This window comes from Phycomyces blakesleeanus (assembly GCF_001638985.1).
Source record: "Phycomyces blakesleeanus NRRL 1555(-) unplaced genomic scaffold PHYBLscaffold_5, whole genome shotgun sequence".
In the NCBI taxonomy this organism is placed as follows: domain Eukaryota; kingdom Fungi; phylum Mucoromycota; class Mucoromycetes; order Mucorales; family Phycomycetaceae; genus Phycomyces; species Phycomyces blakesleeanus.
In genome coordinates, this window is record NW_017265138.1 from 1,364,574 (window position 1) to 1,391,934 (window position 27,361).

General features: G+C 34.2%; 8 protein-coding genes across 8 annotated transcripts; 6 read left to right on the forward strand and 2 right to left on the reverse strand.

Moving 5' to 3' along the window:
- Nucleotides 1-1,936: 1,936 nt before the first annotated feature.
- On the forward strand, nt 1,937-3,319 carry PHYBLDRAFT_62885 (hypothetical protein; the record flags this gene model as incomplete). The annotated part of the gene is made up of 3 exons (XM_018441028.1): nt 1,937-2,281; nt 2,616-2,714; nt 2,876-3,319. 3 exons carry the CDS (start codon nt 1,937-1,939, stop codon nt 3,317-3,319), a joined length of 888 nt encoding a protein of 295 aa, XP_018294970.1.
- Nucleotides 3,320-3,413: 94 nt separating this feature from the next.
- PHYBLDRAFT_142439 (hypothetical protein) lies at nt 3,414-4,438 on the reverse strand (the record flags this gene model as incomplete). The annotated part of the gene is made up of 4 exons (XM_018430816.1): nt 3,414-3,691; nt 3,727-3,988; nt 4,054-4,148; nt 4,219-4,438. 4 exons carry the CDS (start codon nt 4,436-4,438, stop codon nt 3,414-3,416), a joined length of 855 nt encoding a protein of 284 aa, XP_018294971.1.
- A 43-nt stretch (nt 4,439-4,481) lies between these two features.
- On the forward strand, nt 4,482-6,064 carry PHYBLDRAFT_142440 (hypothetical protein; the record flags this gene model as incomplete). The annotated part of the gene is made up of 7 exons (XM_018430817.1): nt 4,482-4,502; nt 4,612-4,843; nt 5,152-5,201; nt 5,280-5,372; nt 5,441-5,746; nt 5,813-5,977; nt 6,041-6,064. The coding sequence occupies 7 exons, from the start codon at nt 4,482-4,484 to the stop codon at nt 6,062-6,064; spliced, it is 891 nt and encodes a 296-aa protein (XP_018294972.1).
- Nucleotides 6,065-6,887: 823 nt separating this feature from the next.
- PHYBLDRAFT_108964 (Homeodomain-like DNA binding domain-containing transcription factor) lies at nt 6,888-7,628 on the forward strand (the record flags this gene model as incomplete). Its single annotated transcript, XM_018428083.1, has 1 exon — nt 6,888-7,628. A coding segment is annotated over one exon (741 nt), but the record flags the coding sequence as incomplete, so codon positions are not given.
- A 3,301-nt stretch (nt 7,629-10,929) lies between these two features.
- Nucleotides 10,930-12,128, forward strand: PHYBLDRAFT_165427 (hypothetical protein; the record flags this gene model as incomplete). The annotated part of the gene is made up of 6 exons (XM_018435239.1): nt 10,930-11,012; nt 11,102-11,169; nt 11,332-11,336; nt 11,382-11,564; nt 12,005-12,047; nt 12,118-12,128. 6 exons carry the CDS (start codon nt 10,930-10,932, stop codon nt 12,126-12,128), a joined length of 393 nt encoding a protein of 130 aa, XP_018294974.1.
- Nucleotides 12,129-12,867: 739 nt separating this feature from the next.
- On the forward strand, nt 12,868-15,234 carry PHYBLDRAFT_165428 (hypothetical protein; the record flags this gene model as incomplete). The annotated part of the gene is made up of 4 exons (XM_018435240.1): nt 12,868-12,926; nt 14,270-14,447; nt 14,536-14,836; nt 14,918-15,234. 4 exons carry the CDS (start codon nt 12,868-12,870, stop codon nt 15,232-15,234), a joined length of 855 nt encoding a protein of 284 aa, XP_018294975.1.
- A 2,711-nt stretch (nt 15,235-17,945) lies between these two features.
- PHYBLDRAFT_142444 (hypothetical protein) lies at nt 17,946-18,966 on the reverse strand (the record flags this gene model as incomplete). The annotated part of the gene is made up of 2 exons (XM_018430818.1): nt 17,946-18,496; nt 18,567-18,966. The coding sequence occupies 2 exons, from the start codon at nt 18,964-18,966 to the stop codon at nt 17,946-17,948; spliced, it is 951 nt and encodes a 316-aa protein (XP_018294976.1).
- Nucleotides 18,967-21,137: 2,171 nt separating this feature from the next.
- PHYBLDRAFT_77207 (C2H2-type zinc finger transcription factor) lies at nt 21,138-24,973 on the forward strand (the record flags this gene model as incomplete). Its single annotated transcript, XM_018443239.1, has 9 exons — nt 21,138-21,384; nt 21,617-21,841; nt 21,901-21,937; nt 22,282-22,738; nt 22,894-23,034; nt 23,157-23,649; nt 23,813-23,912; nt 24,006-24,566; nt 24,676-24,973. 9 exons carry the CDS (start codon nt 21,138-21,140, stop codon nt 24,773-24,775), a joined length of 2,361 nt encoding a protein of 786 aa, XP_018294977.1. The 3' UTR covers nt 24,776-24,973.
- Between the last annotated feature and the right edge of the window lie 2,388 nt (nt 24,974-27,361).

Sequence of the window (27,361 nt, forward strand, 5' to 3'; positions counted from 1 at the left end):
TCAAAAATAAAAACCGGGATTTTAGATATAATGTCTGTGTATCAACTGTTCTCGGAGATCAATTATATAGACTATTCCAAATGCAGAACAATGTATTATCTACCACTGATTACATCTGTAATTTGATGTAGGCCTTGTTTTTGTAATAACAGGAGTAATAACAGGGCACTTCTTTAATGTTTATTGGCTAAATGAATCGAAGAAAAAATTCTCATAGGTGCAAATGCTAAGCACGAGTCTCTCAATTGGATATTGTTTTGTTTTGAAAAATGGTTTTTTATTTGTTTTTATTTTGGATAAAAAAAGCCTTTTTTTGGCAATAGTAAGGATTCTATATAGTATTACTATTAAATACACTAATCTGTTATATTGTACTTATAAATTTTGTTTCAGAATTTTTTGAATTAATAAACTCAGATAGTGAGTATATATGCTTACTGAAGCTATTTGATTAAAGGGAGTAGAAAGATACTTACATACTGTTAGAATAATTTGTTAATAATGGAATAAAACACAGATTTATATTATCAAAAGCTACGAGCCGATGTGTCATTCAAGTACATATTACAAAGAAAGGAATATAAAACATATACATACATATTTACTAAAGGAACATGTCTTGTCCTTGAGTACTGGTCATATAAGAATGTGAAGAACCATTTCAACTATAGAAAAGGAGAGTGAGAATGCTGATATAAAAAACAAAACAAAATAAAAACAACACAATAATAAAATGAATAACATGTACCCTTATATTCTTTAAATGATTTGTTTTTACTGACCATATGTAAAGCAAGGGTAAGCTATATTTAAAGTAGATGTTAGATATTGTTTTTAATACTGGGAAGAAGATGTTGATATAGATATATACGTACATGCCACCAATATGTTTTTGTGTTTTTTTTCTGCACAGGTTATATCAGAGAAATATATGTAATGACTATTTAAAGTAATCTATAGTTTGTAAAAAATGATATATTTAATGATAAAATATCTCTTGTATAATGAAAGACATCTGCATCATATGTATATATTAAGGATGCCTAAAATAAAACATATTAGGGTTAAAAGAGTGTTATTTTTATTATTATTGGTAAAAAGTAAAGAAAAACAGAAAAAGGTGAGAAAATAAAAAACAGTGTTTGAAAAAGCCGTAGACCCTGAAAAAGTTATTAGACTGTTTCTCTTACTTTGAAAAAAAATTGTCTACTAATTATAGCTTTATATGTTTTATAAAACAATTGTTACTTACTATATACCTAAAGAAGTTGTTTTCTAGCTCAATTTTTTTCAAAATAATATATTTCGATCTCCTCGATTAGTTAAATAAAGAAGTATTTACACACTCATACACTTGCTCAACTTGCTCGCTTAATCATTAACATAATTGTTTAATCACTCAATTACTCTATAATTCTTTACGTGTAAAGTACTCTCTTAAAAATTTATTAAAGTAGAAATATCAAGCAATATATACCAGAAACTTATCATTTTATTATATAAAAATACAGATAATGGCTCCAAGAACTAACATCAACCAGAACGCACATACCAATGAATCAACATCTAGGCCATTAATCAACGCAGTCAACACTGACTGTATAGGATCGTCAAATCCAATGATTGCTCTTAGACCAGAGAATATGTCAATTCCAGTGTCAGAGTAGAGATGTTTGTAGACTCAGATTTTCAACTTTTTGCACGAGCTCATTGCCTTAGAAAGGAAACCCGATGTTACATACACATCTATATAGAGACACTACTCTACCAAACCTTATTCAAATTGGTAACCTCTCATATTCATTTATTTTCTGCTCTAAACTAACGGCAAGCTGATAATTATAACACTAAAAAAGTCACTTTTAATTTTAATTTTATAAACATCCTACTATCATGATATGTGTTTTTACCACTTTTCCTTTACTTGGTTTTAAACATGAACGCACATATGAATACTTTCACTGCAGACGCTCCCATCAGATTTAATCACAAGATAAATCTGATTGCTGGAAGAGACAGACTCCTTGTGGAATTGTTGATCCACCAACACCCCTCATATGCTGGTTATGGGCAATTGGGTGTGTTGTGGTGGTTGAAGTTGAAGAAGTTTTTAAGAGGAAGAATTGAAGATTTGAGATTAGAAACAAAGATTTGTGAGAACTTGTGTAGGTTTTGTTTATTGAGAAAAGATTTTGTATCAAAGTTTGACGAGGTTTCTACACTGAACTACTACTGCTTTTTATATTATTTTGGATCGGGAAAATTATATGACTGGGGTCAGGTAATCGATCCTATCTGAGCCTTAATCAGAGCAACGTGATCTTGAGATAATTAATGTATGATTAATTATATAAATGTGTGTAGTCCCAATGAAATATTAACATCGAAAGTAAATGTGTTTATGAGTTATAATTATGCTTATAATAATCCACTGATGTATCCCATATTATGGTGATATCATCATATGAAATATAATCACTATCATGCATACTAAACCTGTGTGTTAAATAATAAAGTAATTGGTAGACACCTTTGACTGGAATAGCTGAGGCCTTATATTATTTCCTTCAGACTTATTCTCAATTACAGCAGTAGTCAATACTCATTTACAACAGGGTGCTGCCTGGGATGAAATCCTCAAAAAGGTCAATGATGCCGGAGGTAAAGGCAACGAAATTGGTGTCTCAACACTCAAGCAGAGACACAAGAATCTGGTCAAGTAGTTCAAAGCAAGACAGGCCCAAGAAAAAAAAATGACAGGGTCAAACGAGAGCTACTCTGATCTCGATCAGCTTCTCTTTCAGCTTGTTGAATTGGTAATCTTCACGTTGTATTAGGTATATTCGTTGAATATCAATGTGTTTAATACTATAAGTTTTTAAAGGAGGCTGAAGGAGATCGGGGTAAGGCCATGAAAAAGCAATTGGCTTCTGAGGAAGAAGTCCAGAAGCAGGCAGCTGCAGATAAAGTCGTGGAGAGAGCAACTTTATTGAAGTCCAACAATCCATTGAGAGTTGTTGAACAAAAGAAATTGACAAATAAAGTAGAGGGCAGTTCTTCTGGACATCTAGTCCATCAATCAACAGCCGACTTTTCTGATGCCAGAGAAATGTTGAAGTCCTTTCGGGATGAATTGTCCAGTATGGTGGCTGGAATAAGTGATGGTGAGGTACTTACCTCAATGCGCAGGTTGGAGAAGAATGTTGAAAGAGGATTTCTAGCTATCGAGACAAGGCAGAGAACACTGGAGCAGAGACAGGCTCTGCTAGAGGAGAGACAGGCTTGTTTTGAGTACAATATGCAGAGATACCTGCTTTAAGGTCTTAAAAAACAATAAAAATATATATATGTAAAACATGTAATAATAGTCATCAAATTTCTTCACATTACAGATAGTTTGGAGTAAAAAAATATTATTGGTTTAATAATCTATAAATGTACTGCTCTGGTGTAGGAGGAACAACACTGTACTTTTTGCTTGTCTGGTTTCCTTCATTATAACAGACATGGAGGTTCTTCAAGAACGTTCCAACAATATAATATAGTCCCACTGGGGACTGACCACTTCTTTGGGTCTGTGAGTACTTTAAGAAAGCCCACAGACTCCCGACATAAGCAAACTTGTGCTCCACGGAAATTCGCACAGCAGACATACTTTTGTTGATAGCAAGTTCTTGCTCATCAGCCGTTTCTAAAACAGACAATATGCAAACCATAAGACTTTACCATCAAGATAGATAACTGTACAATACTTATGTCTTCTGAAAGGAATCATCATATGGTCTGATGTGGTATATGCCAGATCACCATGCAAGTAATAGCATGGACCATTTATGCTTGTAAAGTCAAATGCTACGCACATCATGGCATCCAACTGACTTTTGCAGTACATGTGCACGCCATGATTCCTACCAGTGTCTGACCCCATAATGGATGAAGTAATACCATTGGGTGTTACTACTGCTTGGTACTTCAAACCATGTCCTCGCTATAAAGAGTATATAAATTGAGTAAAGACATGTGTCAGATCTATATATTCAATCTTTCACTCACGTAATGGTCATTATATGCCCCCTTTTGATCAACAATGGGCCTTGCTATCTTGTTGAAGGTTCCATCAATAAACCCAACACAGTACATTGCCAGTGCTTTTATCCAAATAATATATAAAACGTAAGTACTATTAAACTAATATTATATTTTGCAAGTGTTATTTACATCTTTCTCTAATGGCTTGGCTGAAGCGCATCAGGTTTGATTCCTGGAATTGACAGTAGTCAAACTTCAAGGCTGAAGAGAACTTAATATAAATCTTCTCTATCATTTCATTGAAGATGACACTGAAAGTAGACTTTCCCTTTCCAAAGAGCAGAGATAAATCTACTAAGCAAGCAGGGAAAACCATTCTGCGAAGCACAATCATCAGAGCCAGTGTCATTGGCAGAGAAAATTCACTTGAAGTGCCTTCTCAAAAGTAGACAATGTCTCCCATTTCAAGAAGAGTGGCCAAGGAGCATATCTGGTTTTATAAATATATTAAATTAGTACTTTTTTCTTGAAAGCAATGATTTAATTATATCTCAGGCTGCGTGAATCTAAACAAAAGTTTAGAATCTTCATCAGACAAGGTGCTTGGGTCTAAGCAACCTTGACAATGCAAGGAGACAGCTATGTGCTCCCCTTCCTGCTCACGATCTCGGGCATATTGAGCAAGTGCTACTTGAATTTCTTCATTGGTGGGCTCTTGATCTTCGTAAACATCTGCATGTTTCTCTTGCTGTTCAGGAACAGATACCCATCCTCACTCTTGTTCTTCAGCAATACGCCGAGAGCTGTGATTTATGTAATGATTCGTTAGTTCAATAATAGGATCAAAACGAGACATTTTAAGATTTTGTTAAAGAAAAAGGGAAAGGTACTGCCCTTTCAAGTAACAGTAATGTTTTTGTTACTGAATATCAAGTCACAACTGATAATGACAGCTTGTACGTTTAGTTAAAATGAATGTTCTACAATTTTATGTAACAGAAATAAGCTAAATATGGCAATACAAGTTGAAAATTTGAGTTTCAAAAAAAGCCTTTTTTTAGCTAATATTCTGTGCAACTCTACAAATCTGAGTCCACAAACGTCTCTAGTTTAATGATGTAGTCAGTCTTCTCACTACACTCGATGACAAAATGACAGCCATTAGTTCCAATGTTAGTGAATTGAAAGGTAATTAAACACAAACTATATTGTTTTCCAATAGACTGACTATTTGAACAATACAATGCCAGGTGAATGCTCAATCGACTGGCATGCAAGCCGTTCTGGATTCTGATATGGATCCTCAGGACATCATAAGCAGCTCAAGTCACCCAAAGATCTCAGTAAGCTCAAATACTAAAATTATAAAAACAATCTCCCTTTAAATCTAATATTAATATACCTTTAATAGAGTATTATTCAGAGGCAGTTAAGAGATATTAATCTTAAGACAGATGATTTGGAGTTGATCAGAGAGAATGATGATAAACCAACTTGGGATGTCAATGTTGGTTTGTCTGACGAGTTTAACAAGAATCTTGCAAGTGATTTGATGCTTTACATTTGTCGTCAACCTGTAGCAGCCATGGTACCACTAAAAGAGCTATGTGGTATAATTGTAAACAGCTATTACAATTGCTTGGCTGCTAGTAAGCTTACTGAAGAAGACAGACAGACAAACTCTATTTCAAACAGAAAAGGAAATAGAAAGACTGCTGTAAGCATTTCTATTTATAATAATTCAATTTTGACAAGTATACTTAAAATATTATATATATCGTAGCTTAATAAAAGGAGAAAAAGAATGTACACAAAGCATAAGGATGCCATCATTGAAAAGTTTAATCAGGATTATAATGTCGTTTTTTACAGAGATGCAATGTCTGGTGATGAGACAGAAACCAATATTTCTGTTGTTGTATCTCGTCCTGATTGGCGTAGTGATGAGGTAATGTTTTATATAAAATGGTTTTTCTGTTGTTTGATTCCTGATGTATATATACATTTATAGTTGAATACAATGGTCTCTCAATAATTTCAAGGCCTAGGGAAGGCCAGGTGCCTTGAAATTATCAAAGAGTGAAATTAATAAGTTCGGAGTATATATTTCCCGCTATTATTGGCGGAGTTTACAATCTTCTTTAATAGAGAAAAATATATCAAGTAATGATTCGATATGCTTCAATCCTCTATTTAAATTCATTCTAGTTAAATATAACCCCTGGCTGCATTGCTGTTTTCCACCCCCCCCTGTCTCGTAACCAATTATTGTTTCAAATTCTTATTCAATCAAATAATAACAGCTTCTTGGTATGCTTTTAGCTTATTATATAATGTTTATCTAATATCATTTTCAATTTTTTTGATACTTTAATGAAATCTATCAAATCTAGAACTAAACAATAAATATGAGCAAAAAAAAACGTTTTGCTTAATATTGCAAATCATCTTGAGATTTGTGATATGAAAAAGAAAAAGCCATCTATGAGTAACCCTCAATTGGTTGAGTGGGCAAAGGAGACCTTTGGCTTTCATAAAGCTTCTGATGCTTCTAAAATCTCAAAGATTTTGAAGAGAGGAGACCAGGACTTGATAATGCAAGCCGACATAAAGAACAGAAAGGGTGTTAGAAAGGGAAAATGGCCTGTATGTAATATATCTCAATATTATGCATTTTTGCTCTATATAAAAAATAAAATTAACCTTATTATATTGTCACATAACTATAGCAAATCGAAGAAGCAGTGATCTTTTGGATCAACATTGCTGAAAATAATCAGATTCCCATCACTTGGGAATTGATTAAGACTAAAGCTACTATCTTTGCTGAAAGAATAGGCATTAAAGATTTTAATGCTTCTCAAGGCTGGATAGAGAAGTTTGGAAAGCGTCATTGTATCAAGATGAATCAAATTCATGGTGAGACTGGTTCAACAGACATAAAGTCACTTCAGATTGACAAGGCTGCTATCAAAGAGAAGATAGAGGCTTATAGTGCTTGTGACATCTATAACTTTGATGAAACAGCACTTTTCTATGCCGCCCCATCAAGAACAACAATTTCCCACCAGAAATTTTCTGGTTGGAAGGAAAATATGAAGCAGCTTACAGTAGGCCTTTTGTGCAATGCCAATGGAACAGACAAGTGGTCTGACATATTGATGATTGGTCATGCAAGAAGACCAAACTGTTTTAACAAAAACAACAAAAAACAAGAGGCAGTAGATCATGGATTTTCTATGTATCATTACAACAGTAATGCCTGGATGACACGATCAATCTTCCTTGTTTTTCTCTGTTGCTTTGATCGTTCAATGAAAGCGCAAAACTGCAAAGTGCTTTTGATCCTCAATAATTTCTCTGGCCATATAGTAGATTATGTGCCTACAAATGTTGAGCTTCTTTTTCTGCCTCCAAATACCACGTCCCACTTTCAGCCATTCGATGGTGGTATCATTCGGGCTTTTAAGGCTTATTTCAAATGTAAACAGTATGCCAAGGCATATCAGTATATTGGCATGATTCAAAATGACCAACAAGATAAGATTTGGGCCATTAATAAAATCTTTGAAATTGATCAATTGTGGGCCATGAAATAGATAAGAGAGGCTTGGGAATCTGTCTCAGCAAAGACTATTGAGAACTGCTGGAATGCAACAATCTTTCACTTCATTGAAGACAAAGATAGTGAAGGTATTAGTAAAATAATTTATTGGTTATAATAGTACTATAATCTTTCAATTCCACTTTCTTAATATTCTAAATATAATTTATAGATGTAAACCAGACTATGATTCAGCAAAGTCTGGCTGAAAAGGTTCTGGTTGAGAGTTTCTTCCAAACCCTAGACAAGATTGTCAGATCAAGTCTTCTGTCTCTTGAAGATTGTCCAACCAGTGAATCAGATCTGCTCTATGAAAGACAATGCACTCATAGAGTGATCAATGAGAATGAGATTGCTGACATTGTCATGGAAGAGTATGCCGCAGATGACAATGCAGCTAACAACAACAGCAATGAAGAAATTGTTGAAGTGGAATCAGCAGTTCCTTTCAAGAGAACTTATTTGGCTTCGGAAAAGTTTGAGTGTGTTTGCATGCTTTTGGATATCTTGGAAGATGAAGATATTGACAGAGACTTTGTCAGTAAGGTTGAAGGCCTTAGAAACAAGTTCCAGAAAACCGCGAACTCAAAGCAAACTAAAGTAACCAGCTTATTCAAGTCTTTTTAAAATTTATTCTTTTTCAAATAAAATAAAAACAATTTTCTATAAGAAATATATTTTTATTCATATAAAAATAGAAAAAAAAGTCAGCAGCCAAGTACAGTCAAAGCTTGATTTCGTAATATGTTTGTAAATAGTAACAATTACAAATAACAATAAATAGTAAGAACAGATAGAAATAATAAAATCTATAATAAAAACTTTTATAACAAACAAATTAGAATTATATTTATATTTTTCAAGTGAATAATCTTTACTAAACAATTAATAAATGAAACTTAATCAAAATATAGCACATATAGTTTTATTTTATTTTTGGAAAAAAAAATGAAAAAAAATATTTTAAAAAAATTAAGCTAGATGACAACTTGATAACCTAGTGTTTGGCATAAAAACTTAACGCACTTGACATTGATGTCAATTACAAAATCATAAAAAGTCCGAATTAAAAAAAATTAAATCAAAATTTAACTATATTGCTCTCGTCTGATTGGCTGTTTTTTTTTCTTTAAGGATTCATGGCCAAAAAAATTCGTGAAAGTTAAACCCTATTTTTCGAGTTGGGTCTTCAGAGCCTTGAAATTATCGAAGCATGAAATTAAAGGGGTGTGAAATTATTGAGGGACCACTGTAGTGTTACCTATCTCAGTAAATAAGAAGTGTATATTGTTATGATTTAAACCCTATTTTAACCAATAGCTTTAGAGAATATTCTTTTTGTATTACAATAGTTTTTTATACTTTTGGGGGTCAATGCTCTTATTAGGAAGTTACAGATACTCAAATTCATAAAAAAAAACTCAATTAAAAAATAGAATTCTGCTGAAATTATAGTTGAAAAGTTTTATTTATTTTTATTTTCTCAAGTTGAAAATATTAGGAATAAAGAGCCTAATACGCGTCTAAGTACTTAAATGACTTATATAAATATTGCTAGCTAATTGAAAGGGACTATATAAAATAGGCAGAGAAATGGTAGCAGTAACTGATATACTTTTAATCTATACATAAAGAAAAAGAAAAAAGAAAAAAGAAAAAAGAAAAAAGAACTTTAGTATTTGTGATTTGATTTAATTTACTTTAAGTGACATGTGGTATTTCAGGTACAAAACAATAGAAAAATAAAATATTTGATAATAGAGACATATAGAAATACTTTGAGACTGTATATAAGCTCCTTTATTTATAACTAAAAAGTGTCCCTTTTTATAAGAAAACACAATCTGCTCTTGTCATTACGTCTTAGTTTCTTAAGGCTTTCTTCCTTTACTATATTTGGTTATTAGAGTGTATTTACTGCTTAATTAGTGTCAGTGTTATAATTATGACATCAAGTCATAAATCGTACTTCTTTAGCTCTTAGCTATTCTTTTCTCTTTTACACTAGAGCTTTAGGACTTCTTACTAATTTAGCTCCATATCACTCTGACACAGTTTATCCGGCAGTATGATATAATTATCTTAACAATCTTTAAGATATTATCTACAGTACTAACTGTAATAATTATTGGGCTAATTACTTAATTGTTTATGTATATTTTATACTGTCATGGTGATAGCTACTACGCTATCCCAATATGAATATGTTCTTATATGTGATAAATCTAACATCCAAGTGTCTGGATCACCACATGACATACCTTTGATATTGAATAAACATGAAGAAATGCAAAGTCTTGTATTTTATGTTTTTTATACTAATAATTCTTTTATTTTGAGTATGTATAACTTTGATAGTCTAGATGATGCAAGCCTACTTATAATCGAAATGAATTTTCATTAGTAATTAGTAATTAAAATCTTTTAACATTAATAATACCTTTTCACTGATATTTATATCTATGTAGCAGTATTGGCCTGTAACAATAGTATTTAGTATGCAGCAAAGTCAGAAAGTATCATTACTTTTATAATGATTAAAAAAATAAACAAAAAGTTAGTGTAGAATTAAAAAGCACAATGTTTATTTTTGTAAAAAAAATCTAAGCCCTAGTACAATAGTTGAATTTCGCAATTGTAATCATGAATTTTTGCTAAATCATTTTTCATCTTTGAGAATCCCACTGTGATTTGGTTTAGGGGTGGTTGTACCTCAGAGTGTGCCTTATAAAGATATTTTATTTTTGAAAAAAGGACAGAAATGATATTCCGCACTCGATAGTTTTAGCAAGCCAATAATATAACTTATACGTTTTTCATTTCCTAATATATTATCTTGAATATTCTGTGATCAAGCTTTCATTTTAACATCAGTCTCAATGTGTCTAAATAGGTTTAGCAAGTCCTAAATTACGTATCACACCCAAAGACTTTTGACCTGTTTATGATAATTTTTTTAGCTAAATTTTGAATTAAGGGTGCTTATTGGCTGTAATAAGGTTCAAGCTCAAAAATAAAAAAATACGTAGAAGTTTTGAGTTTCAGACAGTTACTCAAACAAAAATAGCTATTTCAATTGGCTGATAACTTGTAAATAAATAAATAAAAATAAGAAAAGCAGAAGAAAAAAGGGTCTTAGACTATTTTAGATAGATTTTGCGCAAAAATATTTTATATTCGACTGAGCAAAAGAGAAGAAACCCTTTTGCAACAGAAACAAATAAAAAAAGAAGTTTTGTGACAGAGAAAAAGAAAAAAAATATATTTTGCGACAGAGCAAATGCAAAAAAAGAAAAATGAGAGATTTTATTGGCTTAGGATATTCAGAATTGACCAAAGACTTTTGTACTTGCAAAGGCCAGCAGCCAAGATATTCATGGTGATAAGACTTTTCTTGGAATAAGCTTTCTAGTTTCTTATTTTATGGTTTTTTTCCCTCTCATCTGTATTGTAATATCAATTTCTTAGTACTTTGCACTGTAACAGACTAATACCTACAAAAATATTTGTAAAGACTGTGATTATTCCCACTCATTGTAAAATTTGTTGTATTGTAGAAAAAATACTAAGTTAATAAAAACTAAGAAAAAAACTTCTAAGTCCCCAAAAAAAATCCCAACTGACGTCATGCACTTGACATTTTAACTGAAGGATTAGTATATTTCTTTTATTTCTTTTTTCTTTCTTTTCATTTTTAGTTCAAGTAAGTACTAATAAATATAATATGTATCTGTTGTGGTGGTTGAAGTTGAAGAAGTTTTTAAGAGGAAGAATTGAAGATTTGAGATTAGGAACAAAGATTTGGGAGAACTTGTGTAGGTTTTGTTTATTGAGAAAAGATTTTGTATCAAAGTTTGACCAGGTTTCTACACTGAACTACTACTGCTATTTATGTTATTTTGGATTGGGAAAATTATATGACTGGGGTCAGGTAATCGATCCTATCTGAGCCTTAATCAGAGCAACGTGATCTTGAGATAATTAATGTATGATTAATTATATAAATGTGTGTAGTCCCAATGAAGTATTAACATCGAAAGTAAATGTGTTTATGAGTTATAATTATGCTTATAATAATCCACTGATGTATTCCATATTATGGTGATATCATCATATGAAATATAATCACTATCATGCATGCTAAACCTGTGTGTTAAATAATAAAGTAATTGGTATACACCTTTGACTGGAATAGCTGAGGCCTTATATTATTTCCTTCAGACTTATTCTCAATTACAGCAGTAGTCAATACTTATTTACAACAGTATCTACTCTGTTATTAGAAGCCCTTTTACTTTGAAACAAGGTATTTTTCTTAACAGAGTACATTTATAGGCTTATAAAGCCTTTATTAATACTTTTGTTTTCTAGATTACGGTCATTTTGAGTGGCTCCATTGTGTTCTTTAGCAAAGGTAAATATCTTTATCTTAATAGCTTAAGTTTGTTTTTCTATTATTAACTTTATGTTTCTTTTTGCTTTAGGTAAGTCATAGTAGAATCTATTCTTTATTGCTTTCAAGAGATAAGATTTCAATGTTTGAACATGTCCCATTTTATTATTAATATTAATCTTTGTCTTCATTTCTATAATTTTTGATATTCTCTATCTGTTGCTGTTTCTTTTCTGCCTTCGTTCCCATCGTAGTAAACAGTTGTTACTACTATAATTTTTGGGCTATTACATAGTTTTTTATATTGTTTACATTATTATTTGGTATTGCAAGGGTATTTTTGCTCTAATTTTTAGTTCTGTACTTTTTTGCGCTTTTTTGTTTCTCAATTTATTTCTCAAATAAAAATTTCAAAACTTTTCAGACCAGATTTTACATAATACAGATTTTACAAATAAGGAACATTTTTTGGCCATTTCACAAAATGGGGGGAGGGGGTTAGGGAGTCCTCACGGCTGCTGTGTATTCTATATAAGGAAGGTTTGTTGGCCAACTTGACTACTATTTATAGAATAGTGCGTTATTCCAAAAACAATCTTAAGGTTTACAAAAAAAATCTTTGGGTGTGATAGTCAATATAATTTTTACAAAGTTACACAATTTTTGCAAATGTGCAATTTTTTTTGCAAGTACTTGCAGATTTTTTTCTACAGTGAAATGTTCATTTTTTTGGGCGAAGGGGAGGGAGGGGGGACTATATAAAGTGTTCTTTAGTTTGCCAATAAAATCACTGCCCTTTTTTTACTACAACATCAGCGCATAATTTTTTTGACATTCTAAGATGAGCAACATCAACAACACCAATGACCATGTCATTGTTAGTGAGACTTCTTCAAAGAAGTATAATGCTGCCCTGACCGAGTTCAACTCGATATTTCTTGTTGGAAGAGAATTCTCTTCAACTGTAGCTATTTGTGAAGCTACAAAAGCATATGGTACTAAGCATAATATTGTATTCACTACTTATTCTTCCTCAAGCACCTGTATAAGAATAATCTGTAAGCACTATAAGAAATATAGAGACACTAGAAAGACTGAAAAAAATGTTCCAGAAGTCTTTGTCAACCAAGAAACCCCTATTTCTGGGTGGGAGAGACAACAAGTAAAGGATACCCAAAAGAGTGGCTGTTCTTGTTTTGTGTATGCCTCAAAAAAGAAAGAAGAAAAGATTGTAGTCCACTCCTGTGAGGCAAAACACAATCATCAGATTGTAGAAGACTGCAGAGCATATGCTATGCATTGAAAGCTTGAACCTGAAGCTATGATTCTTTTTGTCCAACACTTTGAGGAAAATGATGATGTATCCACCATCTTCAATAACTTGAAGAGAAGTGAGTACACCAATGTTATCTGTCAAGATATCAAAAATATCAAACAACAATTCAGAAAGTCAGAAGAAGGAAGAGAAATGTTTAGTTTCATTACTGTATTGTAAGAATTGGACTTTTATGTCCGGTACAGTATTGGTGATAATAAGGAAAACAAAATCAACATGTTGTTTTTCATCTATAAGGATGCCTTTGACAAAGCAAGAAGAATGCCAGAAACCATTGTAATAGATGCTACATACAAGACAAATAGTTACCGAATGACATATGTCAACATTGTTGATACCAGCAATGTAAGTGGAACCCCCCATATGACTTTGAAGACTTTCCCAATTGCTGGAGCCTGGGTAGATCACAAAAAGATAGATAACTATCTATGGGTACTTTGCTGTCTGCACAATTCTGTCTGGCCAGATGTTAATGATAGCAGCAGCAGCTACACAACAACTGCAACACCTCTACTTCCAAGTGTGTTTATCACTGACAATGAGAAAGCATTGAGGAATGCAATTACAAATGCTTTCCCTGAGTGTAAACAGCTGCTGTGCTATAAGCACATTAAGGATAATTTTAAGAAGCAGCTATTGCCAATGATGAAGGAAGACGAGAATGGGAACAAGAGAGGCTTCTTGGATGAGTTAGCCAGTCATCTTGACCAAATTGCGTTGAAGTTCACCACTTCCGAAGAAGAGAAAAAAGAGATTGATACATATCTCAGGCTTGCAAAAGACAATTGTAAAGATCAAGGAAAAAGTGCAAAAGCTTTCCTTGAGAGGTATGCAAAGTGCTATTATATTTGCTGGAAACAGTTTGTTAACAATAAATAATGACATTATTTTTTATATATATTATCAGAAAAATGCATGACAAAGAGAACTGGGTAAACACCTATGTTTTTAAGCATCCTCACTTTGGAAATCGCACTTCCAACCGTGCAAAAAGTTCACATGCTTCTCTGAAGTATGCCCTTGGAACTTCTTCTGGTAAACTGAAGACAGTTACCATGAAAGTTGTCAAGTGGTATGAAGCGTTGGTACGTCTATGCTTTGTTATCTTAAATATCAATTGATTAAACTTTATGATAACAATAACTAATTGAAATGTTTTTGTAAATTTTACAGTTTGATGATCGAAAGCGCAGATTGACAATGGAGTGTCTTGGAGAGAGCACTACCGTTGTGTTTGATAAAATCAATTCTTTCAGGCTGAATGATATTCACCACAAAATTTGTCGTTTTGCAATGGACCACATCAAACTTGAACTTGCCAAATCAATTATACCTGAAAAACTCACAAAAGAGTGCGAATGCCTCATTAACTACAACTATCTCTTGCCCTGCTACCATCAACTTGCGCAGTATAAAAAAATCCCAATTTCTTGCATTCCCAGACAATGGAGAATAAACTACTTAGAAGGAGAAGGTAATGTATATATATATATATATATATCTATACATATATATTATTAAACTATTTTCTCTTTTTATATATAATTATGTACAGACCACTCAATTATTCACAATGCACTACCTGTACCTAAAAACATCACTAAAATCACCACAATAACACCCCAACTCGCATATAAGCTTGAACGGGTTACTCAAATACTTACCAACGCCCAAAGCAAACAACAGCAAATACATTTCAAAGAATACATCGACAAAATAATAGAGCTAGACTCCAAGCAGAAACTTGAGAACCTTAATGGTCTAACAGTAGTGGAAGCCATCAAAGACAGACCTAAAAATACAAAAAGAAAAATGATTGCCCTAGAGCACTGTCTTGAAGCAGAAAAAGAAGAAACAACAAAAAAAAACTAAAACTGAAAAAAAAACAAAAAAAGTAAGTCTTTATTATAACATATTGTTCAGATTTAACTCATTCGACTTTTTTCGATTTTCTAGACATGAATTATCTTTAGAAAAACAACAGAAAGCATTAAAAGAATTATTAACCTAGGTTCACCATGTGACCATACACTTCTGACTAATCTTACAATCGCCCCACACCAAATATCTCAGAAATTCTCTCCAGAAGCAGATGGCAATTGTGGCTATAGAGCAATAGCAACGGAAGTATATCAGAACCAGAAGCGATGGCCTGAAGTGAAAGACAAAATGTTAGAAAACTATTTAAAATATCAACACACTTATTACCAAGGAAGAATGGAGCACGGCCATATGCCTGCATCCACAAACCCATTAATCATCAGTCTACAAGATAAACGCTTGCCCCTCCCTCAACAGCATTGGTTTGGTACAATTGACCATCCACAACTCGTAGCAAATGCATATAACAGAACCGTAGCCGTATATTGGAATACTCCAAGAGAAACCGGCGACTGTCTATTTGTACCATTCACCACCACACCAGACAAATTCGAACCCATTATACTTATTCTAGACATCAACCACTTTCTCCTCGCAAAACGTAAACCAACTGGAAACTTCAATTGGCTGCAGATAAACCCATTTCACAAAGCCATAGTAAAAAAACATAACCTAGAGGACTTTTCCATTCTGTATTAACTACCAAGGTATGGATTTCATAACGGAATTCCATTCAATAATATTAATATTTATCTTATTTTGTAGATCTTTTTATTTTCTTTTTCTTTTTTATTTCATTTCCTTGTTTTTATATTTATCTCTTTATCTCTTTATCTCTTTATTCTCTTATCAAGTTTTATTATTATTATTCATATTATTGGGGGGTACTCAGCCAGGTTGATCGCTCAAATTTTAAATTTAGAACGCGATATTATTGGACTAAAATTGTAATAGCGACGATTAAAATTTGATCGTCTTTTTGAAAGATCAAATTTCGATCAAATTTCGATCAAATTTTGATCGAAAAACGTATGGCTCTCTGATTGGCTGAATCCTTACTTTTTTATATGCAATACGATACTGTTTTTATCTTTCTCCTTAATAAATCATAGAATTTACTGTTAACAAAGTCATGTAACACTTCTTTCACTCCGTATAACATGCCAAAATACAGTGCAAAGCAACAAACAGTTGCTGCCTTAAAGAAATCGCGTAAAATCAGAAAATTTGTAGCGAAGGAAAAAAAAGTCTGGTACAATCTTTATCAACAAGCGCAGATGAGCTGTTGAAAAATATTTCAGAAGTCCTTGAAGAGGAAGTTGATGCAGAGTTGGAGAAGATAGCTGTTGTGGAGGATCTTGAGCAGAACCTTCAAGTTAACAGATACTTACACAAGGGTGGCAATACATTGCCAAAGCTTAAATCAAAGGAAGAAAAACTTGCTTTCCTCAAAGACCTAGATGCAGATGGGTTCAAAGAAGAAATCAGAATGTCCAAAAGCTCGTTTAATAAGCTGTACGAGATAATCAAAGACCATTCTTTATATAAGTCACCGAAAGGACATAAGCAGACTGATGTAAAACTTCAATTAGCTTTGGTCTTAGAGAGACTAGGCTCAGACGGGAATGCTGTATCCTATAGCAGGCTTGCACGAAGATCTGGTGTTGGAGGTAAGCGTCTTTTAGTAAACTGACTTCGGTTAATCTATATAAACATATAATTAATCCATTGAACTAATTATTTTAAACTTATTAGAGGGCAGTGTCTTAAACTTCACAGTTCGTTTCTTCAAGGTAATGCTATCAATGGAAAACATGTACGTTTTTTGGCCGTCAGAACTCGAGAAGACAGCAACGATAATCCCAAGCAATGAGAAACCATTCGGATTTCCTGATCTTGTTGGGTTTTTGGATGGGTGTCTGTTTAACTTGCAGCATACACCGTCGTGGAAAAAGCCAGAATTCTTTGGTCGTAAGCGCACATACTGTGTAAACACTCTTGGGGTATGCGACCATCAAAAGAAAATTTGTTATCTCTCTTGTAGATACTTTGGAAGCATGAACAATGCCAGGGTGTTTGAAGAATCGACCATGGGTAGCGATCCCAATAACTTCTTCTCTGGTGACCAGTATGTTTTAGCCAATGCTAGTTACATTCCCAAGATGTACGTTGTCCCTGTCATAAAGAAGCCAAAAAACAAGGAATTGTGTGATGCGGACAAAGCGTTCAATTCATACATAGCAATGATGAGGATAAAAATTGAGCATGCATTTGGGATCCTCAAAGCAAGATTCTGCTCTTTGAAGCGACTCCCAATTAAGATAAGAAGTCGAAAAGACATGAACATGGTCAATTCTTGGATCAGAGTTTGTGTCATTCTCCATAACTTTTTGATCGACCAGACAAATGACATGATGACAATGACGATGAAGATTTCATGGGAGAAAAGAGAAAAAGAAGAGATCGAAAGGATCAGCAGAGAAGGTGTGACTGGCACTGTAGATGACTATCCAGAAATGTCATTGTCAGATGAGAATGCTAAGCTCAAACGTATCCGTATCAAAGAAGAGATACTCATAAAAAACGGAGATGGGAACCTTCTTAAAAAAAGTAAAAATTAAAGAAATAAATTATCTCAAAAGTAGAAATGATGTATAACAGGTATTCTATGATAGTTGCTGTCATTATTAAATTGATAGTCTTTAACTACCATACGTTTTATTGTAAACGTCGTCAGTTTGCTCTTGCACTTTTTCATCTGACCAGTTTTGCACTTTGGCCAATTCTGCAACTGTTTTCATCATGTTTTCGAATTTTCTGTGTATAAATTCGCATTCTCGCTTAATGTGAAGATCGTCCTTAAGAACTTCTAGCTTTTCCCTATAAAGCCGTTCTATTTTTGCCTCTAGGGACACAGAAGACTCATTAAGTTGTCTCGTCACCTCTTCTGCCAACTCTTTATATTCGACGTCTACTCTTCTGCGTTTTCTAGAAGAGCTTGACTTAGGAGGAGGGGAGCAGAGTACAGACATGTTATCATTTTGGCTGTCATATTCCTCATTGTTGCTGCTATGACTGTTTTCAGCTGATTCTTCGTCCGTGTTGTCATCATCGCCATTGCTTTGCTCGCCGTCCTCGTCATGTATCCATTCCATTGGCTTTGTGGTATCACAAACCGCTGGAGAACCAGTCTTTCTATTGCTCATAACCTTTTCCATCTGAAAGAAAGCAGGGCAGATTTGATTCAATTCAGCTATTGTTATACAAATTACATTAAAACAAAGAGATCTAGAATTGGTGTTATATAGATAGTATCAACTTACACTCTAAGCCTTCTTTTTCACTGGTAGAGCCTTCGTCGTTAGAATTATTTTTAATACTATTCTTCCAAACACGATAGACTTCTCCATATTGTTTTGTCAAAAGATTGTTGAGCTTCGACTTTATTTGGGCTGTAGTTCGATAAACCCCTTGCTCCTGAAAATACTGGTTGCATTTATTCAGTATTGTAATCTTTGACGACTTGAACGTTCGTCCTTCCTTGTCACCGCCAAGATACATATTGAGGTTTTCTCCGCCGTTCATCAACATGAATTGCTGAAGTCTCTCCATAGAAGTCAGACCATCTTTACCACCATCATGTTTGTACCATGTCTTATATTCGTTTTTGATAGCATGGTTATCTTCAGTGGATAAAGATATTTCGCTGTTAGAGTTAGACATGTTTTTTTTTTCGTAATAAGGTGTGAAGCAAAATAAAGGTGCAGGTGTGAAGAAAGATGTCAATTGTATGTTTCCTAGATTATATAGCAATTTTTTTTGCATAATCTTTTATTAAATGACGTATAATCTTGGCATATGAATGTCATTAAAATTTTGGTCAAAATTTGATCGAAATTTGATCGAAATTTGATCTTTTGCCTTTTGGTGTCCTCAACTACAAATTGACATCATTGGCTAAAATTCACACAAGAATTTGAGCGATCAACCTGGCTGAGTACCCCCATTATTTATTTATTTTTTATCTTTATTTTCAATGCTTTTTTATTTTATTTTTTGAATCATTAAACATATATCAAAAATCTGACTGCCTCAAAAAAATGAACATTTGCCTAAATACGTGAAGTAAGTTTAGTAACATATTTCCAGGCTGTCGAGACTGTCCAGGCTGTCCAGGCTGTCCCGCCAATATGACATTTGCCCAAGCACGTGACTAGATGACGTAATACACTTTCAGGCTGTCCTTCCAGGCTGTCCTGCCAGGCTGTCCCGCCATGCTGTCCGTAAGCTTCCCCCTTTTTTATAAGAATCGTTAAATAACAGCCAAATAGTAGTAGCATAGCAGACCGTTTTACACAACCAATTTATGCGCCTATAAGCGTAGATGGGTTTCGACTTTATATTAACTTAATATAGCATCTGCGATTGAAATCAGTTTTATGACATTGGATAATATCACATCATTGATAATTTGCGCATCACTAAAGCTAATCGTTCTATTCTGTAATTTTTTTATGAGAGCATTCCTTTTGTTGTGAGCTGATTACTTTCTTTTCTTTGGCTTTTTTTTATTTCTCTATTCAATTCCATTATTTTTAAATAATTATAAAGATTGTTATTTCAATAGGATTAAAAGGATATAGTCAGAAAAGAGAAATAAAATAAAAGACGTTAAGGTAGCTATTTTTCCATTTAGCTTACACATTCCATGCATAATTAAGTCGAATAAAACTTGACAACGTCAATATTAATGGTGCTTGCCAGAATATAGATTAAATTATTCAAGAATGGAATTCAGACATCACAATTTTAGGTGGGGGCAGACTTTATATAGGAGATAGGAGTTTGCCTAATTGTGGTCAACTAATTTATTTATTTTTTGTATTCTTTAAAAAATTACGGCCTCAAAAGGTTATACTCGCACGTAGGATACTTGAATGAGACAAAGAAACTAGTGACAGCTCTATTGTGAAGAAGGACTCTCGAGTTGTATAGTGTTTATGGTTTGCTGACTAGCTAGAAAGAATTTTTATGGCTAATGGAGCCGTGGTAACAAGGAACAATAGATTACTTTAAATAGGATCTGTTCTCAAGACAATATATCTGCACTCATTAATACTGAGAGTAAGTCGAATGATATTTAGTTGACCAGTTCTGCTAATTTGATCTGTATGCTGGCGAACACAATAAAGATTCTCTTGAAGAAACTTTAAATACTTGGTAAACACTATAATATATACTGTTCTTCTTCTTCTTCTTTTCTTTTTCTTTTTATTTTTCTTTACCATTACTGTTATTATTATTTATTATTTACAGTAAAATTTGTAACCAAACTTATTCGATATTTATAGTGGAAAATACAATAATAAAAGAAAGAAACGACTGTAAATTCGGTTGATTGCCACACACATTCCAGTATGATTTTTCCTTGTTGTAAATACTACAAGAGTTTTGACCAACAAAAACTAAAACCATATATCATAATATTACAAAATAATAAAAAGACGGCAATAATTCTTCTTTTGCCATAAGACAAATTCTTCGCACACAATCAGCATCTATTTTACTTTATTTTATTTTTAAATACAAGCTGTCTAGTCGTTGAAATATTCATTTTCATCAAAAGAAAACTAAAAATGCTCATTCTTTGAATGAAAAATAAGGACAAAAAAAAAGTACAAATATTTTATCCAATAATATTAATGTTTTCCTTTTCTTTTCGGGCATTTTTTTTAATATAAAATATAAAAAAAAATTGTAAAAAGTAAAAAGCCAAAAAAAAATAACAAAAAAGAAAGCTATAATCGGAGATATGAATGTAATTTACGTCATCAGTGACGCAGTCTAAATCGACAATTTGGTGCAGATAGCAAAATCCCGTGCAAAATGTCCTGATGCTGTCCCGCTCAAACACGCCATCTATTCCAACCATCGATTCTATGACCATGCCAGAGCGCAGAACTCGCTCGCCCCCACACCATGGCAGCAAAGACCACGAAGACGTGTCCGATGATGATACAATTCCCCACTCTCATGGCCGCGACAAATTTCGCCGTGAGAGAAGCTTAGAACGCAACACCGGGGATGCTGATCGATACGACTATAAGAAACGTCCACGAAGTAGCCCAGTCCCATCCGATGGTAACCTACTTCTTTCAGCACCCCAACCCCTTTCCTCTCGATGTGTCTGAAGAAGAATCGCATGTCTAAAAAACAACTCCCTCCCTCCCTCCTCCCTTCCTCCTCCCTTCCTCTTTTTTTTGCTCTCTCTCTTCTCTCTTTATATCTCTCTCTCTATCTATCTCTCTCTCTATATCTCTCTCTCTATCTATCTATTATATATATATATATCTCTCTATTCAACTTTACAAAGCAGAACACAGACACAAACGACACGTTGCTCTGTCACCACCTCATGGCATGCGTGGGCACGGCCCCCCTGTTCCTCGAGGTGCTCGTGGGCAACCGCGTGGTGATGCTGAACAGGGAGACCGTTATGTCCCCAACTACGACCGAGATGGCTATGTTCCAGCACCACGCTACACTCATGGGCCTGATACACAGCATCCTGTTCCAGGAATGAATCATCCAATGATGGGTGCGTTAGAATTTCATTTTAGTTAGTGTATATAATTCTAATATTATATTTATTTAAAGCAGATATGATGATGAACAACTGGTCAGCTATCCCAAGGTAATGTAGCCCCATTCATTGTACATTTTCTTATATAATTTCCAAGACAAGGCAAGACAAAGCAAGATACATAATCAATTAAGTTTTATTGTTATTGTCGTTGTTGTCTGTGCAATTTACAATCACCTCCTTTTTTATTTTATTTATCATTATTTCTTTATATACAAAAACACACACAAATTTATATGGATATATATATATATATATATATATTATATATTATATATTATAAACGAACGTTACTTTCTTTAATATTGCGCTGTACTAACCAACATGCATATATATTATATTATTATTTTTAAAAAAAATTGAATCTCTCACATACATATTTATATATATAATAGACCTCCTACTGTAGATCCACAGCAGTTGACTTTCCTTATGCCTTACAAACAATTTGCTGAGAACCTGCGCAACACACACGCTAGAAGTTATTTCACTGAAGAAGAGCTTCACACCCGCTACACACTTTACAAACATTCATTTGCCACTCGCCAACTGACTGAATTCTTCAAGATCAACAAGGAGAAGATATGGTTCCAAGAAAAATATCATCCTCGCCTTTCTCTTCCACGTGAAGAAGATATGAAAAAACGAAGACGCCGTTATCTGGAATCCTTTTTGGCCGCAATCGGACGTGGAGAATATGACGATGTGTGCTACGACGGACATCCTGATCAAATCCCAGCACAAGAGGCCAAAGAGGAAACTACAGCAACCCAAGAGGAATCTGAGGAGTATGAGAATAGACTAGTCATAAAGACAGTCCCACCAACAATTCCACGCGAGAAAATTATTGAGGTGAGTGACGGGAAAATGGCAAATTAAAACATAAAAATAAATGATGATTAGGGTGAAGGATAAGCATGTGAATGTGTGTTCTAGAGAGAGAGAGAGATAGAAAAAAAATAGGCTACTAATCAGATTCGGCTTTATTTCAATTTATTATTTTAAAGATGTGTAGCAAAGTAGAAGGTTTCGATTATCTTGCTTTGTCTGAACCTAATATAAGCAAGAAATTCCACCGCGTGGGATGGATCAATTTTAAACCTGGTACTGACATTCAAGCTGCACATGCACAGCTAGATAGTCAGAAAGTAAGTTAAAATACTAAATAAGGATGTCTATTTTATTTTATCTTGTGTGTATATATGTGTGTACGTTTGTCTTATTTACAACACTCTACTCTACTTTACTCTATTTATGCAATTACTTGTAGGTCGATGATTTCATATTCCATGTGGCGATGAACAAAAAGAACCAGATGCAATCACGTATTCCTCGCTTCACGTTTGACATCTCCAATTCACACAGTCGTCTCAAGATAGATCTTGAGCAAGCAAAAGAATTAGCTAAGCGATTAGAGCAATCACTAGGTGAGGATGTTCGTGGAATTGATACTGTTGTAGAACGAGCAAAGCATGTTATAAAAGAGCAGACCGATGTCAAGATGGAAAGTCTGGCAGACGAAGGTGTCAATTCGGATGGCGAACTACCCGAAAAGTCTCAACCCGAGCAAGAACTCGAAAAGAAAAACATTAAGAAAGAGTTGGATATGATTATTGCCTATCTGAGAAATGTCCACATGTACTGCTACTATTGTGGTCTTGAATGTGATTCGGTAGAAGAACTGTCTCGAAAGTGTGTTGAGCCTCATTATCGCCGTGTGTCGAATGAGCGTGGGACAGTAAAGTACCCAAAGAACGACAAAGGTAAATATATTTGCTATCTTAAGATTTAGATTTATATATGTAATGATTGGAAACCTGATAAGAAAAGGAGGGGATAAGCCATATACTTGATGCCATTGATTTATATATCATATATCATGTACCACAATTTACCTAATCTTTAATTTTTATTGTTTCTTAACAGCTGTGTATTGGCTTCACAATCTGGATCAAAGAATTGATCTAAAGCTCCATACACCAACTGACAACAAATTGGAAAGCCTAGGCGGAAAGGTTCTTGAATCGTAAGTGACATCGTTTACTTGGTAAAAAAATTATTTACTTGACAAAGGTTTCTCACATAATTATTATTTTTTATTATCTAAAAAAAATTGTAGGGAATTGTCTAATTATGTGAAAACACAGGTTCACAAAGAACATGAAGCTAAATATAAGTGCAAAGTTGGTGATTGCTCCAAAGCATTCAAGGGCTATGATTTTGTGGAAAAACACATTTTCTCAAAACATCCTGAAGAAATTGAGCAGATCAAAGAGGAGGTCAACTACTTCAATAACTACGTTTGCGATCCCAATCATATGCTGCCCGTTGCAAATTCTGTTCCTGGCCCAACACCCAACAAACAACACAATGTTCAGTACATCCCAACTCCTAATGGTGCTAGCGGTGGTGGAGGTGGGGCCGGTGGTGCTGGTGGTGCAGGTGTCGGTGGTGGAGCCGGTGGACCATCTTCACCGTTTATGATGAATACAATGAACGGAATGCGGGCCCCACATGGAATGATGCCCATGCAGGCAGCTCCTGGATCACCTTGGAAGCAAATCCCAAGAATTGGATTTGGTGACAATAACAATTCATGGAACTCATTAAACATGCCTGGTAGAGAGGCATCTCGACCAAGTGGGAGTGCTAATAATGGAGCAGCGTCACGCGCAATAAGGTACATTTCGTGTGTGTGTGTATATAAAGCAAAGGAGGTGAAATTGACAAGAAAGTTACCTATGTTGGATGGGTTCGATTTGTTTTTTCTTTCTTTTTCTTTTTTGTAGTATGGACTTGGATGCTTTCCCACGCGATCCTCGCCAAGTCAAGTCTTATGTTGATTTGGATGCACCTGCTGAAGGAGATGCTAACATCGCGTTTTATTAACCTACCAACCTTGTCCCTTTTGTCCCTTTGAGCTGATTTCCGTTTTTCTTCCTTTTCTTTTTTTTTCCTTTACCTTTTCCTTTTTTTTCACATCTTCATGTCTTCTTTATTTTTATTTTTTGGCCTTCGCACATTCTTACATTGGCTACAATAAAAAAAAACACACGCACAAATACAATTATCAATACAAATCCAAGTACAAATGCAACTATGCTTATGATTCAGTTTCTGTTAGAATTCAATGAAAGTGTAAGGTGTTATTCATTGTCTGTCGGAGAAGTGCATTGTGGCTTGACTAACGAAAAGGCCAAATACTCTTTTCGTTTTAGAAACTATACAAGTCTTTGACTATTATTTTTTTCTTATTTAAATAAGTAATTATTTATTATTTTCTCTTATCGTTCTTTTATTTGTTCTTTATTCTTTTTTTTTTGTTTGTTTGTTTTTCCTGTCAAATAATTTATTCTTATTACTATTATTAATTTATAAAAAGAATAATAATAGGAATAGAACAACAATAGAATAAAACAAAACTAATAGCAAGAAGAGGAAGAAGGAAAGAAAAAGATAAAAAACGAAATCATACGATCGTCAGACATGAGCAATTTCACTACCAATGAGAGTGCATTAAATAGTTTAATTGCCCTTTTGGGAGAACGCAAGGAACAACCCAATGACAGTGAATTGGAAGCACGTTTCTATGAACAGGTCATCATCTACTTATTATCGGATCGATCGGATCATTGGTGGTGTGATCCATCGGTTGCTCCTATTGCAAGAGAATCACTTTGGTTCTTTTCTCTTCCAGAGCACGAAAACATATTGCAGTACAAAAAGAAATTGAGCACACAATTGCAAAAATGCATCCATTGCGTCCAAGAGTATCATTCTTCCAAGAAGATTGTTAGGCAAACGTAAGAAAAGAAAGACAAAAAAAAAGTAATAATCCAAAAATATAAATCAGTGATTCTGATCACCTATTTGTTTATTTGTTTGTTTTTTGTTTGCCTTCTTGTATATATATTTTCTCCCTCTCCCTTTCTCATTTTCCTTTTATCTATTCATTTACATTATCTTTAAAAAAACGCATGCACACACAAACAGCTACAACTCTTTATTCTCTCATGAGAACGTGGAAGGATTCTTTAGCCAACTGGACGCCTTCGACCTCAAACGACTCGTAGACATTCTTCAGAGAGCCGACTCATCTTCCACCACCCAATTCATCTTGAGCGATGCCCTCAAATGCGCCATTAGTGACATATTACTCAACCCTAGACATCTAAATGACGAAACATGCGATAGACTATTTTGTCGTTTATTCGAAAAGATCCAAAAGACAGCAACATTTCCGACATTCGGTAGTATATCAGTGGATGGATTTATCTTACTCTCCTTCCATCACCACACAATTATTCGTTACTGGGCAAGAAAATCACTAGAAAAACTTTCCACGGATGGAATTACTCTCAATGACACCAGTATTACTTTACTTCGTCAAACCCTCGTATATCTGTTCGGATGCCTGTCAAGCAAACCTGAAGCAAAGACATCTTTTAAACTCTGTCAATTCAAAACCACTCTGGACTCTGCAGAAATGTGGAAAATATTACGCTGTGTGGTTTCCATGGTCGACACAGACATCATTGAATCAATTATGAAAGAAGAAAAGGTTGACATGGTAGCATTATTGACTACACAATTAGAAGGCCCTTCGAGTGGTTTGCTGGGCATCCTCAAATCAATTACTGTCTTGTTTTCAAAACTAAAGTTCAAAATCTGGGGGGACCTTAATTCTTCAAATTCGATTTCTTATGGCAATCTCTTCGAGACTATCCTTAAGACACCCGGATTTCTGCAGGCGATGAAGATTGTTCACGAAAACAATATTGGAAAGGTTCTATTACGGGATGGATCCGTGTATCCGCAAGACAAATTGGTCATTAAAATGAAGGGTCTACTGGAGTGGATACACCCGTTCTGGAATTCTTTGCGAAACACACCAGCAGAAGCAAGTGTGACAGACAAAGTACTTTCGACCCTTTTTGAATACTTTCAGCAGAATGGCTGGTCCATTATGTGCAAGGCGTATTGCGGAGAACTAGGTCTCAAGATCATAGAAGAGTGCATGGAAGACGGCTCGCAAAAAGCAGATAAAATAGAAGAGTATGCCTCAAAACTCGTCTCATTCTTGCTCTTTTCTGCCAATGATCTCCCTCCTTCCCTTTCACACATCCCAGAATACATCAATCAGGTTGTTACCAAAATTCTTGAGCACAGTGTGGACGTTGTTCGAATCATATATGTTGAGCTGGCAAGATCTGGAGATGCTGGCAACAATTGCTCTGTGATCTTAATGCAATCAACAACCTTGTGGAAAGCAGTGTGGGCCAAACTATCGAGAACAGTAACCCCTCAGAGATTCCAACTTGTCCAGCCTGTCATTTGTGCGTACGCGAAAATTGCATCTATTGATATACCTCGCCAATCAACTGAGAAGGATTGCATTAATAAGTCCAAGAACGGGGAAATTGCTATGACTTGCGTGGACACTATTCGCTCCGCCTGTATGCTTGCTATCTTGGA